This window comes from Limulus polyphemus, unplaced genomic scaffold (assembly GCF_000517525.1).
Source record: "Limulus polyphemus unplaced genomic scaffold, Limulus_polyphemus-2.1.2 Scaffold1153, whole genome shotgun sequence".
In the NCBI taxonomy this organism is placed as follows: Eukaryota; Metazoa; Arthropoda; class Merostomata; order Xiphosura; family Limulidae; genus Limulus; species Limulus polyphemus.
The window spans coordinates 279,446-293,714 of NW_013666763.1; the positions used below are offsets into that span (position 1 = coordinate 279,446).

A 14,269-nucleotide genomic window follows, 5' to 3' on the forward strand; every position below is an offset into this window, starting at 1 on the left:
AACTGATATCAGTTATCCAACAGAAGATTAATAGAAAATAATAAAATTATTAAATATACTTTAAAAATAGTGTGAAAAGTTTAGAAAAATAATTATGTAAAACATAAAGAAAAATGGAAAAATAATGATTACTCAAATATATGATCTCTTAGTGTAATTATCCTTAGAATTGTTTAACTAAACTTGAAAACTTTTTCTAACCACAATCTGATGGATTGATATACAGTTCTTAGTGGAGTGCTGAATAATAATTGTGAGGATATAAGCTTGTATACCACATATACTTCTAAAGAAAAATCAAAGAGAATCTGGGTACTAAAACTATCACAAAAGCTGTGTAGCCATAACCATGCCTTGGTAATGAAGTAGTTTAACAATTTACATATAAACAATATTCACGTGTAAAAACTTATTTTAATATTACTTGTTGAGTGTTTCTGTCTTTAGTCATTGTTGGATTGACAAAACCTGAAAAACTATTCTTCTTGGCATAGTCATAAATTTAACTAATGTGGTTGGGTATTTGTTTTATATTCTAGATATAGATAACGTACATTGTTATCAAAGTAATATAAACTATTAAAAATGTAAGAAAAGCAGCTAATAAAGAGAAGTAATTAACAACTTTAATTAGCTGTAAAATATTAATGTTTGTAGTTTGTAATGACAACCTTACACAGTAGACTTGTTTCATAATGTGAAATAAGACTCAAACAGCATCCTCTTCTTACAGGCATAGAAACAACACTTTGGTTAAACATTTGGCTTAAGAATGGGACAGAAATAAAGGCCTGTTAGGCAATGACCTGTAGCAGATAAGAAATAAATATAAAATAGTTTTACCATTTCCTAGTTTGAAAAATTGCATTGAATTAAATAAGAAGCAAATAACAGAAAATGTACATCAAATTTAGTATTTAGTATTAAAGGGTTTTCCACTTACAGCTTGATATTAAACTGGAAATAAGTTTTTCAAGTCCTTTCAAAGCTTATTTTTAAATTTCAGTAGCATATTTCAATCAGTTTATAAAGAAAGTATAATATTTACTTATATTTATGAAACATTGCCTTAGTTATTGTAAAACAATTGTTTTTCTTTAAGATGGGATTTATAGTTTTGCTTTAAAGAACAAAAAAAGTTTATTATAAATGACTTAATATACAATATTTTTGTACTTGTAGTAATATTTAAATGTTCAAACATTGCTCTTGCATTGTTGCACTATGATGCACTTGTAGTTTAAATTGTATTAACTAGTTTTTTTATGACTGATTTTCACAGGTTGTTGATGGGATCGTTCAGTACACGTTTAACAAGCATGTCATTGTGGTGTCTGGTGTTACTGTAAGTGATGGAAAGTGGCATAATATTGAAGCAAAATGGATGGCCAATGGTGTATGGTTGAGCCTTGATTATGGACAATTTGAGGTAAGATGTTGTTCGATCATGATTAGGTTTTCAGTTTTTCTTCTCTGTTTATTGGAAAAATAAGTAAGAGTGGATTCCATAGATTTCCAAATGATGTACACAATTATTCGTGACATATGAAGACAGATATTGGGAGGGAGCTGTGTGAAAAGTTAAAGTCTGCTTCTTACTTTGTTTGCGAGACAAATAAGTAATATATATAGTGTATCAGAAAACAATATACTGTAATTGCTGTTTTTTAATTTCAGTACAATTAAGCATGTCTTGGTGAAAATGCAAGACCAAATGTTTTTTTTTAAAGTATGAAAGATAGGACTCACTTGTTCCAAAATAAACAAATAATGTTGAATGGGTTATATTGTCTATAATAAAATTGTGAAAAAGTGTTTGGAATTGACAAAACTAAAGGTTGATACCAATACTTGAAAATTTTGAGAGTTATATATTAGAGTTAGCTTGTGGAATAAAAATTAGTTTTATCCAGATTTTATCAGTTAGCAGTAGCTCAGACTTAAAAGATGTTAAACAAATATAAATGGATTTGAACCTTTCATCTAATGCAAACTTGTAATAAAACTTGTTATCAATTAATTCCATGGATCTTCAAAATTTATAATAGATAAGTGATTTTTGTAGGTTTTTTAAAATTAAAGAAATTATATGAAATTAAACCATGTAGCTAAAAATATAAAAAACATAATTTTCCTCATTATCTCTTTGTTAAGCAAAAGTACTTTCTTATTGTTGGTTATTACTTTTAAAGCACTCATACTTTATGTGAGGAGTAAATAAATGTAGCTGAATAAATAGAGTTGTTTAAACATTTGTTTAACAAAAGTAAAAGCTTGGAATGGGCTATTCTTTCATTGGGGGTGTGTGTGTCTGTGAGCCAGACTAGTTTTGGAGAATTCCACTCCTCATCAGTGACCCTGTACATTATCACCAATGAAATATCAGACCAAACCAAGCCTTTATATGTTTTATACTCATAAAAAAGAAACCTATCATTCTATTGTTTTTCTCTGTGCTTATAGAATACAGAAGAGATAGATATTAATATCCGGGGGTTGTATGTGGGCAAAGTCTCTATTGGTGGCTTAGAGTCAACAGAAGAGGACAAGACAGTAGAATATTTTGATGGTTGTATCCAAGTGAGTCTGCATTTTTGGCCTATTGGAATATATGAAATTTTTATTCAGCAGATGTTAGTGTTCTTGCTCGGTTGAAAGTTATAAAGAAAGTTTTTGATGCTGGAATAACAGTACATCAAATATTACTTATTACAGATGTTATATGCTTAGCACTAGTAATAAAATGTTTAGAATATTTTATTTGAAATAAAACATTTAAAGTTTTTGTGGTGTAAGAATTATTGTAAGAATATATTGGTTTTTGTTTTGATTAAACCATATTCCAACATGCCATTTTGCATAGAAAATTTGGTAATCAGTAGAGTCAATGTTGTTTGTAGGATGTGGTCGTTGGTAATAGCCATAGTGCTTGGCTTCGTCCAACTATAGCAAATAACGTTAAAGAAGGATGCCATGTGACAAACCCCTGCCACTCCAGTCCTTGTCCAGAACACAGTACTTGTGTGGACATGTGGGAAAATTACAGATGTGAATGTGACCAAGGTATGACATTTTTAAAAAAAAACATGATTTGGAAACAAAACAAATAGGTGTGACATGCATTTAAAATACTGTTCATAAACAGATGTGACCTAGAAGATAAATTTCAGTGTATATTGTGTTTGCATTAGTATTTTAATCCTTACTATGATATTATTAATTAATAAATACTCTTTAATGTTACTTTAGTACATTAATAGTCTGATGAAATTGGCATAGATATATTAAGTTTGATTTTTTTTTAAATATTCAATTATCATATAAGAATATGTATTTAACTAGGGGTATCTCTAACCCGCATATGTAGGATATGGTTTAAACATTAAACATGAAGTTATGATTATTAATGACATGTTACTTCAGTATAACATTTATAATCCTGGGTACAAGTTGTCAGTTTGATTGCTAATAAAAATGTCTCCTTTTTTCTGCCACAGGTTATGTTGGTGAAATGTGCCTGCCAGTTTGTGACCTGAATCCTTGCAGTGGAAATGCTAAATGTGAGTCTCTGGTGTCATCTGGTCCTGGTGCTCCATCAGGTCGAGGCTACAGATGTGAATGTGACTCTCTTCATTCTGGAGAATACTGTGAGCAGTCAGTGGACCAACCATGCCCATCCAACTGGTGGGGCTATCCAATCTGTGGCCCCTGCAACTGTGATACAAGCAAAGGCTATGATGCCAACTGTAACAAAACTACTGGGGCATGTAGCTGTGAGGTAAGTGTTTACTACTACTACTACTACTGCTCAGTTATTTTAGATGATCCAGTCTGGATTGAAACACGTATCCTAACTAAAGTGTTAGTTTTACCTCTGACCGATACTGCCTCTTTAACAATATATAATAAAAACAGCAACAATTTCAGAATTAAAAAAATCATGTCAGACCAAAATTAAGGATTTTGTTGTTTAGTTGGTGTTATTTTGTCAGTTTGATGTCATGCATCAGTTTTTGTAATTCTAGCTCTATTAGCTAATGTGACTGTGGGTAATGAGGTTTTCTATTAACACATTATAATATTGCGATAACTTTTTATGTTTTATTTTAATATTTCAGTTCAATATCAAAGACAGAATTTTTCAGTGATTATTAATTGATTTGTAATTTCCTTATATAAATATTTTGATATGTTTTATAACTGTAATTTGATTTATCCAGGAAAACCATTACCAGTTGCCCGATAATGATGTCTGTTTTGACTGTGACTGCTATCCTATTGGCTCCTATAGTAACCGCTGTGATCCAATCACTGGCCAGTGTCACTGTAGACCTGGAGTCATTGGTCGACGATGTGATTCATGTTCAAATCCTTTTGCTGAAGTAAAACTTCTAGGATGTGAAGGTATGTTATTGCTTGAATGCACCTTGATTTAATAATATATATATAAAACCAAAACACATACAAATTTCCACATGTGTACAAATATTAAAACATCACAGTACTTGAACTCTTCTCTTTTTTTCTCATCTTTATTATTTTCGGACCTCTGATGACATCACTTAGTTTACATTCAACCAATTTCATGACTACAAAGGTCACTCCTCAGGATGTAATTTTAGAGAAGAAATTATTGTCCTTTCTGTGATTTCTAGTAATGTTTTTAACTTTTGCACAATTCCTACTAACCTTATTCATCTACTGTTACTTTGTCATTTAAACTATAACATCTAAATTACTATAATTCATATAATAATAACATTCATAGAGTATTTTGTCTCTCTTCGTCCAGCCCAGTTGATGTGTTCTGGTATTGCACAAAAAGCTTCTTTGGTAGCAACTTGTGGGTGACAAAAAATTATATCTGAATAGCTATTTTTACACACCCTTGATTTTGAGATGCAATAGAGAAATTAAGAGGAATGTGAAAAAAAAAATCTGCAGTTAACTTGATTTTTATAACAAAAAGTCTTCCTTTTACTTTGTCTTCGCATGTTTTGAAGCAAGAGAAAATATGCTTACAGCATTCTTTTTCCATAAGTAACACATTTGTTTGCTCACTAAAACACAAGGCTTAGTCAAACAGGATCCCTGTACCATCAAAGGCTTGTCTCTACGCTTACTTTTAAAACTGATAATTTTAATCAATCTTCCATAAATCAATATATTGTAACTCAGTATAACACATTCTATGAGTAAACAACAGCATTAGAAATACAAAATAATTATTTTATTGGTTGAGCAGTCATTATTATATTTGAGGGTTTGATGGTCATAACATTGGGCAATACAAGCATTTGGAAATCAGGCCCAAACATAGACCCAATTAACTTAGAAATATGAAAAAGTAAAATAAAATTTGAATTTTTTAATATCTTTTCAGTTTGTTAAGGAATTCCAAATCACTTTTTCCCATCTTACCATTATTAGGCCAAATGACATATTTTACTAACCAAAATTTGTCAGTTATAGAGAATTAATATCATCATCCCCTTCCCCCCCCAAAAAAAGGTTTAATATCTACACAATAGAAATTTGAATGAAAATTAGTAAACTGCTGTAATTAAGTAAGTATGAATTCTATATCATTCATTTTAATTGTATGAGATGTAATAAAAACCTATAGCACTCACTCTAGAGCATTATGTCCCATGGCCCTGTTACACCACATAACACATATAGCACTCACTCTAGAGCATTATGTCCCATGGCCCTGTTACACCACATAACACATATAGCACTCACTCTAGAGCATTATGTCCCATGGCCCTGTTACACCACATAACACATATAGCACTCACTCTAGAGCATTATGTCCCATGGCCCTTTTACACCACATAACACATACACACATATATATATATATATACTCCATTATCTTCCTGTATATTTACATTAAATACTATGTTGGTCTAAGTACTGTTTTTTACTTTTTCAGTGATTTATGATGGCTGTTCAAAATCATTTAGTGAAGATATTTGGTGGGATGGAGCTTTATTTGGGGAAGAGACGGTTCAATCATGTCCAGAAGGTTCAGTAGGTATGTAGAGCTTATTACTATTTTTTGGTCTTCATATAAGGATCATTTCATGAGTGAATTCATAGTAAGTCATTCTGTTGGCAGTTCAGGTTCAGAGTCAGGAGTGCTTTGATAAACTTTGTATTCTGGGAATTTTAAGGGATTTTTCATTTGACTGTGAAATACTGCAAAATGGGAGTGATATATTATTTATTGTTTGAAAACTTTTTTCCACTGATTTTCAGTATAGGTATAAGAAAGTTCGGTTTAATCATAGAAGTATTTTTTATTTAAACATCAAGCATTTTAAGCCATTGCCCAACTGATATAAATTATTTTACTTGTGACTAGGTAAAGCCTCGAGGTTTTGTAGTGAAGACACTGGATGGGAGAAGCCAGATTTATTTAAATGTACATCTATTGCTTTTCTGGAACTTGCCGAACAGGTAATGTACATTGTATCGTCACACAGTAATGTGGAGTTGTGTACTGGATACATCTCAATAACTTACATAATAATATTAGACTTTTGGGGAAGTGGATATCTGTAGAACTTCAATTTCTCAAAAAACATTCACTAATTAGATATAAGTATTAGGAAAAATACTCATGTTTGTTTTACCTTTTGGTTTGCCATGTTGTTGTTAAAAGACTTTTAATAATGATATTATGTTGAGAAATACAATATTTCTTTTTATAACATAGGTTGTACTATTTAAGTATGTCTTGCAAGAAAAGTTCACTAGAATAAACTGTAAAAATACTCCTATTGAAAAATACATGTTGTGCTGTTTAAGTATGGCTTGTAATAATAGTTCAATAGAATAAACCATATAAATACTTCTAATGAAGAATGCAGATTGTATGTTTTTGTATGGCTTACAGTAAAAGTTCACTAGAATAAATTATAAAAAATACTTCTAATGAAGTTCACTAGAATAAAGTGCAAGACAAAATGGCTGATACAGGATTAGGCAAGTTACAGCAATGCATAAATGGTAGTATTTTTGTATTTCTTAATAAAAGTGAAGGTAGTATGAGAAGAATTAAACTCAGTAACTTTTAAAAATTGGTTAGAACCAAATTCCATAAATCGAAGATAATGTGAGAATAAGAACCAATTGGTTAATAAAGAATGTATAAGCCAAAAAATATAAAAGATAACTGACATACAGAAGAGTTTATGTTAATATAAGAAAAGGATTTATCTGATGGATTTGAAAGTGAAAAGAATGTTAAACAAGGTTAAAAGGTTTTGAAAGTAATCTGTGAACAAGTAAGGGAATGTGTTTTAGGACAAGAAGTTTTATCTGATAGATTTGAAATTGAAAAATGAGTTAAACAACCTGTGTTTTATTTGTATAAGTGAATAATTTAACATAATTAGTGTTATTTTATAGTGGTGTTTCATGTATTTTATAAACCCTTATGATTTGTTTAATGATTATACTCCAAGAACTTACATCTAGTTCTAACTTGTACAACAAAAATTGGATTACAGTATAAAATGAATAATCTAGAATATCATTATACTAATGGTATATTGATTATAAATTTTGTTAAGACAAGAATGATAGTACTTGCAGATAGAAAAGGGAGGGTATATTAAATAAACGTGAAAATTAAGGGCAGTACCCTGTTGTGTAAAACTTAAAACTTGTTTATTCTTGGACATACTGAGCATAATATCTAATAAGATGGTACTGTTTACTCTTAAAACAATGCCTTATTTTACCCCTCATCTTATACATGGGTTCAAAGATAGAGTTCATGTAAGAACTCTCCAAAACAATGTTGTTCCTTTTACTTTTGTTTGCTTTTTTTGAGTAAGTGCTTTGACATTGTGCCACCAACTGCATTACAACAACATATTTGCAATTGTATCATTTGTCTCGATATTTTATAACTAGAAGCTATTTGTCTCACATGATAGTTACAACTGATCAAAACATTTTTGATTTGAAATGTATTTATCTCATCTGTTAACTAAAAGGCCTGGCATTGCGAGGTGGTTAGGGTGCTCAACTTGCAATTTGCAGGTCACAGGTTCAAATCCCTGTCCCATCAAACATGCTCGTCCTTTCAGTCTTTGGGGTGTTATAAAGTGACAGTCAATCACATTATTCATTGGCAAAAGAGTAGCCCAAGAGTTGGCAGTGGGTGGTGATGATTAGCTGCCTTCACTCTAGTCTTTAACTGCTAAATTAGAGACAGTTATTGCAGATAGCCCTTGTGTAGCTTTGCGTGAAACTCATAACAAACCAAAACTGTTAAACTAAAATATTGCTAATATTATATCAAAAAAAGGTAGTTTCTGTAGCTACACTAATTTTGTAAACCTGTTTTTATAATAGATCACTATATCTTAAGGTTTATTATTTTTTGTAAAGTTGTTTATTACATGTTTGTGACTTAAGTTATGCCACAGGTTAGCACAGTTTAAAAATAATTTTGAAGAATTTTTTTACAGAAGTAATATCCTAGACTTGCTTGACAATAGAGATCATTCTTTACACCGAACCTCAAAGAAATACACTTAATTTGCTCAAAAACTTTAGAGGTTACATGGGATCGAGTTATGCACTGGCAAATATGATATGTATATCCTGTTTGTTTGGAGTTGATAAGATGAACTTCATGCTTTACCACATGTAATTATAATCTATACTTATTTCTGGATTTGTGTTTGATTAGAGAATAAAATAAGAAGGTTATTTTGTGTTTCTTTGTTTAAACCATGATGTTGAATAAATTAAGTAGGTAATGAAAGATATTTATCTACTGATGCTTTCACTAATGTTTGCAGTGTATCATATAAATTTTTTGTTTTTTTTTGTAAAACATTTTCTTTGGCATAGAAGAATTCTGTTATGCATTACAACCCATGCAAACTGAAGCTACAAATAGCTCTCCTTGTGTTATTTGGTTGTTTGTTAGGTTCAAAAACTTTGATAATAGATGAACTAAGAATAATGCAATAGAAGGGGTACAGTTTTACAATGTTACTCTTATTATAATACTGTTTTTTTTTGTGAATGTTTTCAGTTGAAGGTAATTGAACGAGATAACCTGCCTCTGAGCACATACCTATCTGTTAAACTTTCTTCTGACATGTATGCTGCCACCAACTCATTGGAAACTCTTCATGGAAGTGATATCCTCATCATAGCACGTCTCTTGTACCATGTGTTGTCCTATGAAAACCAGCAGGCAGGATTAAACCTGACCCATCGACAAGATAGGGATTTTATTGCTGTAAGTTTTCAGAAATATTTTATCATAAACTTAATAAGTGTGCTCTTCTTAACTTAAATGAGCTAGGTGATGTGCAGTAGAATAGACATGCATGACCAGATTGAAATTCTTGTCATTTTAATATCCTTAACTTATAACTCTGACCCCTCACCTGTCAAAGAATAGATATATGGGGTAGGAGAGGAGTAAAAGTGAAAAAATAATATATGTTATTTTTTTTATCCATTCATGCTCTAAAGAATAGTTAGTGGCTCTTGTAATGTAAGGATAACTTGTATTTGTAGTCACAGAATAATGGCTTAGAATTGCTCTGAGTTTTTGTTTTTTAAGTACAAACTTTTAGCTCATAGCTCTGTCATCTATTGACCCATTTGAGATCTAATTACAATTTTGGACTCAGAAGGTCAAACCTTTTCGATTATTGTATTTGACCATGCCCAAGGTCTCAGATTAATTTATTCTAATCCTGCCTAAAATAATTTCAATTTGAGGGTAGGCTGGTAGAGATCCTTATGAGTAATACATTCAAATCGGGTATACGTGCACCCCACTCTCTAATTTACTCTAATCCTGCCTATAAGAATTTCAAGTGCCATGGCTATTTAGGATTCCTTCTTGTTTTTTATTCCTCTGGTGAATACATTTTTTTAGAACATTCACATGTTGAAGTCAATGAATGGGTAGACTGTTATTTTTTATTTCTCTGGTGATTATGTTTTTTGTGTTTGACTTCAACACCATTGTCTAATGATATAAATGCTGTTTGAATAAGAAACATAGTTATTTCTAATTTTTGAAAATACAACCATTTCTTTTGACAGTTTTTTTTATAAATAATTGGGAAAAGATGGTAACATGGTTTGTCCCTGAAAAAATATACATTTACAATATTTAAACAGAAACAAAAAAATTTTAGTTAAAAAATGTTGTCTGGATACAAAGGTTTGACCTAGAGGTTTTTATACAATGTATTTGAATTAAACTTTAAACAGATTAATAGCACTTATTTCAATTGTCCTTACACTGAGAAATGTTACCTGCAGTACCTGGTGGAGGCCACAAGCAGGACTCTTGAACCAAAATACCTGGAACATTGGAAGAGAATAGCTTCGTTAACAGGTCATGGTCCGGAACACATACTAATGATATTTGAGAAGTATGGAAATACACTTGCTCGCAACCAGAAAGATACCTTTACTGAGCCATTTGAGATTGTTGCCAAAAATATGGGTAATGTGATATTGTCATAAGTTAGTAAACTATTGGATTAATATTAGTATTTATATTTTTATATAATGTCAAAATTAAAATTTACTGAATTTAACAGTAAAGGTCTCAAAGTAAAATTATCACTGTATTGCTCACATTTTTCCTTTTCACAAGATGTCTTTTATTATACTCAAAGTCTAATTTATGATTCTGAACCTTGTAATTATTTATCATTTCAATTTCCAATGAGGTATCACTGTCTAGTGATTTGTATGATTATGAGACATAGACATTGTATAGCATCTTTCAATAACACACTAGTAGTTTTTTAAAAGACCACTAATTTAGGCTTTGATTGAAAGTGAGTGGAAGAACATTATATTTTATCCTACAAGTTTATGAAGGAGGATTGATTTATAGTGCCATCTGTTAACAACAATCATACTATAGAGTGTCATATTTCTGATATGGTATCTTGCCTTCACTTACATAGCTTTTCTCATTCAGTGATGCCCCTCTATATTCAAAAATAGTTTTGAACTTCCACTTACCCCACGATTAACATGGTTCACAGTGTCTTTGCATGTAAATCATCATGCCACAACTCTCCACCAATAGAAGCACAACACACCGTCCTGACACATGTCACTCCCTGTATTCAATTCTACCGAACTATCACTTCTCATTAGATAGTTTTTAGCGAAGATGTTTTCAATTGTGCAAAGTAGTGCTATACTAGTTATTATTATTTTGCTACAGTTGGTTCTCTGTAGTTTTTTTTTCCACAATAACTTACCTTTGTTAGATAATTTTTTTTTTCTTCAAATTATTTCGAAGTTTGTGATCCTTCTGATCCTCTTCCTACTACTTTGAATGTTGTTACACAGGCTTCAGGTTCGGGGGTCTCAGCCCTGAGGATTTTTCTGATATCATTCATCGGGAGTTTGATCTTTTTTCGAGTCGACCTTCTTCTCCCAACAATGTTCAGGTTCTTCCTGTATTGTCCGAACCTGTTCATGATGAGGAGGATTTGAACAGCCTTTTTCTTTTACCTCATTACGCCATGCCTTCCCAATCCTCCCCTGTGGAATTTATCAGGCCTCCCTCAGCCTTTTGGGACAGAATTTCTCAGTTATGTTTCATTTTATCTCTTTCCACAGTTTCATATGATCCTGTTCCTTTCTTGTTACATGACACACCATTATTAGAGTACCTGATGATCATTTTGTTTCTCACCTGAGGGCTGGAGCCAGCATGCCTCATCCTCCATGGGCTTCTGATCATTATGCTTTGAGTTATCATCAGGCCAAATAACCTTTTCTTGACTCCCAACAGCTGGAGTCACTTTTACGACTGTGGGGTGCTGACCCTGAAAATCCTCTCCATTTGTCCCAAGTCCAGTTTTCATGACTGTGTCTTACCCTTACAGCTCTCCTGAAGTGCTTTTCCATATACATACTTTCTGAGTCACTCCACCGATATCTTGAGGGCTTTTTGGATGATAACAATTCTCTCATCACCTCCACATTGGCAAAATTGTCCTCCTTGGCCCTGTTCCTTCACATGTGGTTTCCTTGTTGTTGAGATCTCTTTGGTAGGGACATTGTCTTGTCACAGGTCTATCTCTTTTCCTCTTATCTTCAGGACCTGTGGATGGCTCCTTTTCTCCAGAGTCTTTGGAGTCATGTGTGGAATCTGTGAGACAACACTCAATCATTTCTTCTTTGGTTGCTTGTTTGCCTCACCCACCTACCATGCCCTCTCCCATACCTATTTCCCATCCTGCTCCCTCCTGTCCTTTGCCAGTTCCTACCACTAGGGGTTTGATGTTTAGTCATGTGTCTCATTGTCGGGTTCATCGGCACCAGCAGTTCCAATGACTATCAGGTTGTTTCTAGTCCTTCTACCCTTACAGGTTGGGATCATCAAGTTATTAGACTGGCATATCCCTCCCTGTCTCTTTCATCCCACAATCTGTTCCAGGTGTCATTACATCAGATCAGGCACCTTACCTTTTCCTTGGCATCTCACCTGTGTCATCTGTTGGAAGAAATTTTTCAGTCAAGCATATGTACTACACCTCATAAGTTCATCTCCCACTTCCTACATCAGGTGGCTGTTTCTTCCTCATTGGGGTATCACCTTCCACCTGTTGCCATTCTCCAGATATTGGTGTGGCTGTGACTTGGTAAGTTATCTTTTATATATGTTATTTTCCTTCCAGTGGTATGTCCCTTTTAAGTCTAGAATCCTGTTCAGTGGTGAGTGTTGCCTGTCCATACTACCTATCTCTCAAATTCTGCACTGTATGGCCATTAGTAAGTCATACCAAAGCATATTATCTCCCACCTAGTGATTCTGTTGCTCCAACTCTGTGTGATGGGTCCTGGGGCTAATGTTGCAAGGTCCTGAATTAGATTGTCCTGTGGACTATGGTTATATGGGTTAATCTGCTGGTGATACCTGCGCTCCTACTTTTGCCCGATCCTGTCTGGGGTTGATGTTGCACGAGTTACTTCCAGCTATTCCTGTTGCTCCAACTCTATGGGTTGGGCCTTAGTGTAGAATGATGTTGCACAGGATAGCTTCATGAGGGTTGTATGGGATGTCCCACCAAAATTGTTTTCGGGTAATGGCTGATCCCAACAATCTCAATAGATACCCATGGCCAATAATGCACACTATTGAGATGGGATATTCCACAAGATCGCTAGTAGGTTTTCCTAGTTGGTTTTACTGTGCATGACACAAGGTTTTAGTGTCTTACATTCAAAATTTTATTAAACCACTTTTTATTTACGTTATACCAATTGAAATAGCATAAAATTTTAGCTAATGATCCATATTTTAAAAGTATATAAGTTTTAAGTTCTTAATTCTACAAGGCAATATAAAAAAAAATCCTGAATTTCCACTAGAGTAACCCACATGACATTTTTTCTTAGCATGTCATCATCCTTATTTTATCCATTATTCCTTGAAAAAGTATGAAATAAAACATAAATTAATTTCTATAAAATCGTTTTTGCTCAGACAAACCATAATTTTTATAGTCTTCAATTTTGTTTGGTTACAGAGCTATCCAATAGAAAATCAGACCCCTCCTGCCACACCCACCTGTCTCATCCTCTCTTTCAGAATTCGTTGATAGTTCTCTCTTACGTTTCATTATATACTACTTATAACCAGTAGAAAGTCAAGGTTTTTGTCTATGAAATGACGTATTGTATAACGCTGTATTCTGAACTGAATATTGTCAATTTCACTCACACTCAAAGATTTGTTCCTGTGGGAAAGTTAATGACTATCTTGGGGGAATTTGTAACGGCTGTAGTTGCATAATTAAACAGCCAGAAAATTTTGAGAGGTAAGGCAATTTGTCTACTTTTTGCATGTTATTAGTCTATATTCTTTGATGCATTATTTAATTAAATAAAAATGATTAAGTGCATTACTATGATTACTATAAGAAATCATGCTTAACTGTCCTCGATAGTCGAGGGCAAGAAAAAAGAAGATTGGGTAAGTACTTTATTTCTTGTTTTTCATATCTGTTATTATAAAAGTAATAACTAAAACCTAGAAATATGGATCTTTTTGAGTTATTTAAGACTAGATTAAGTAAAATAAGTAGTAATAATAATATAATTAAAATGGTTTACGTGAGCTGCATGTTCTCACAAGTGATTTACAACTTATAATAGTGCGGATAGTGATTAGACATGGTTCAAAGGGCAATAAAACAATAGAATTTAATTATAGATAGATGTATACTGTTACAAACTT

At 32.5% G+C, this 14,269-nt stretch overlaps 1 protein-coding gene across 1 annotated transcript in view; it reads left to right on the forward strand.

Annotated features, from left to right (window-relative positions):
• Positions 1-14,269, forward strand: part of LOC106462376 (protocadherin-like wing polarity protein stan) — a 210,089-nt gene that overhangs the window by 169,893 nt on the left and 25,927 nt on the right. The window contains exons 11-20 of the mRNA XM_022389630.1: positions 227-357; positions 1,283-1,429; positions 2,464-2,580; positions 2,901-3,063; positions 3,498-3,778; positions 4,221-4,404; positions 5,939-6,040; positions 6,371-6,465; positions 9,065-9,274; positions 10,318-10,504. Coding sequence (XP_022245338.1) covers positions 227-357; positions 1,283-1,429; positions 2,464-2,580; positions 2,901-3,063; positions 3,498-3,778; positions 4,221-4,404; positions 5,939-6,040; positions 6,371-6,465; positions 9,065-9,274; positions 10,318-10,504 — 1,617 coding nt within the window. The remainder of the gene's footprint in view (positions 1-226; positions 358-1,282; positions 1,430-2,463; positions 2,581-2,900; positions 3,064-3,497; positions 3,779-4,220; positions 4,405-5,938; positions 6,041-6,370; positions 6,466-9,064; positions 9,275-10,317; positions 10,505-14,269) is intronic.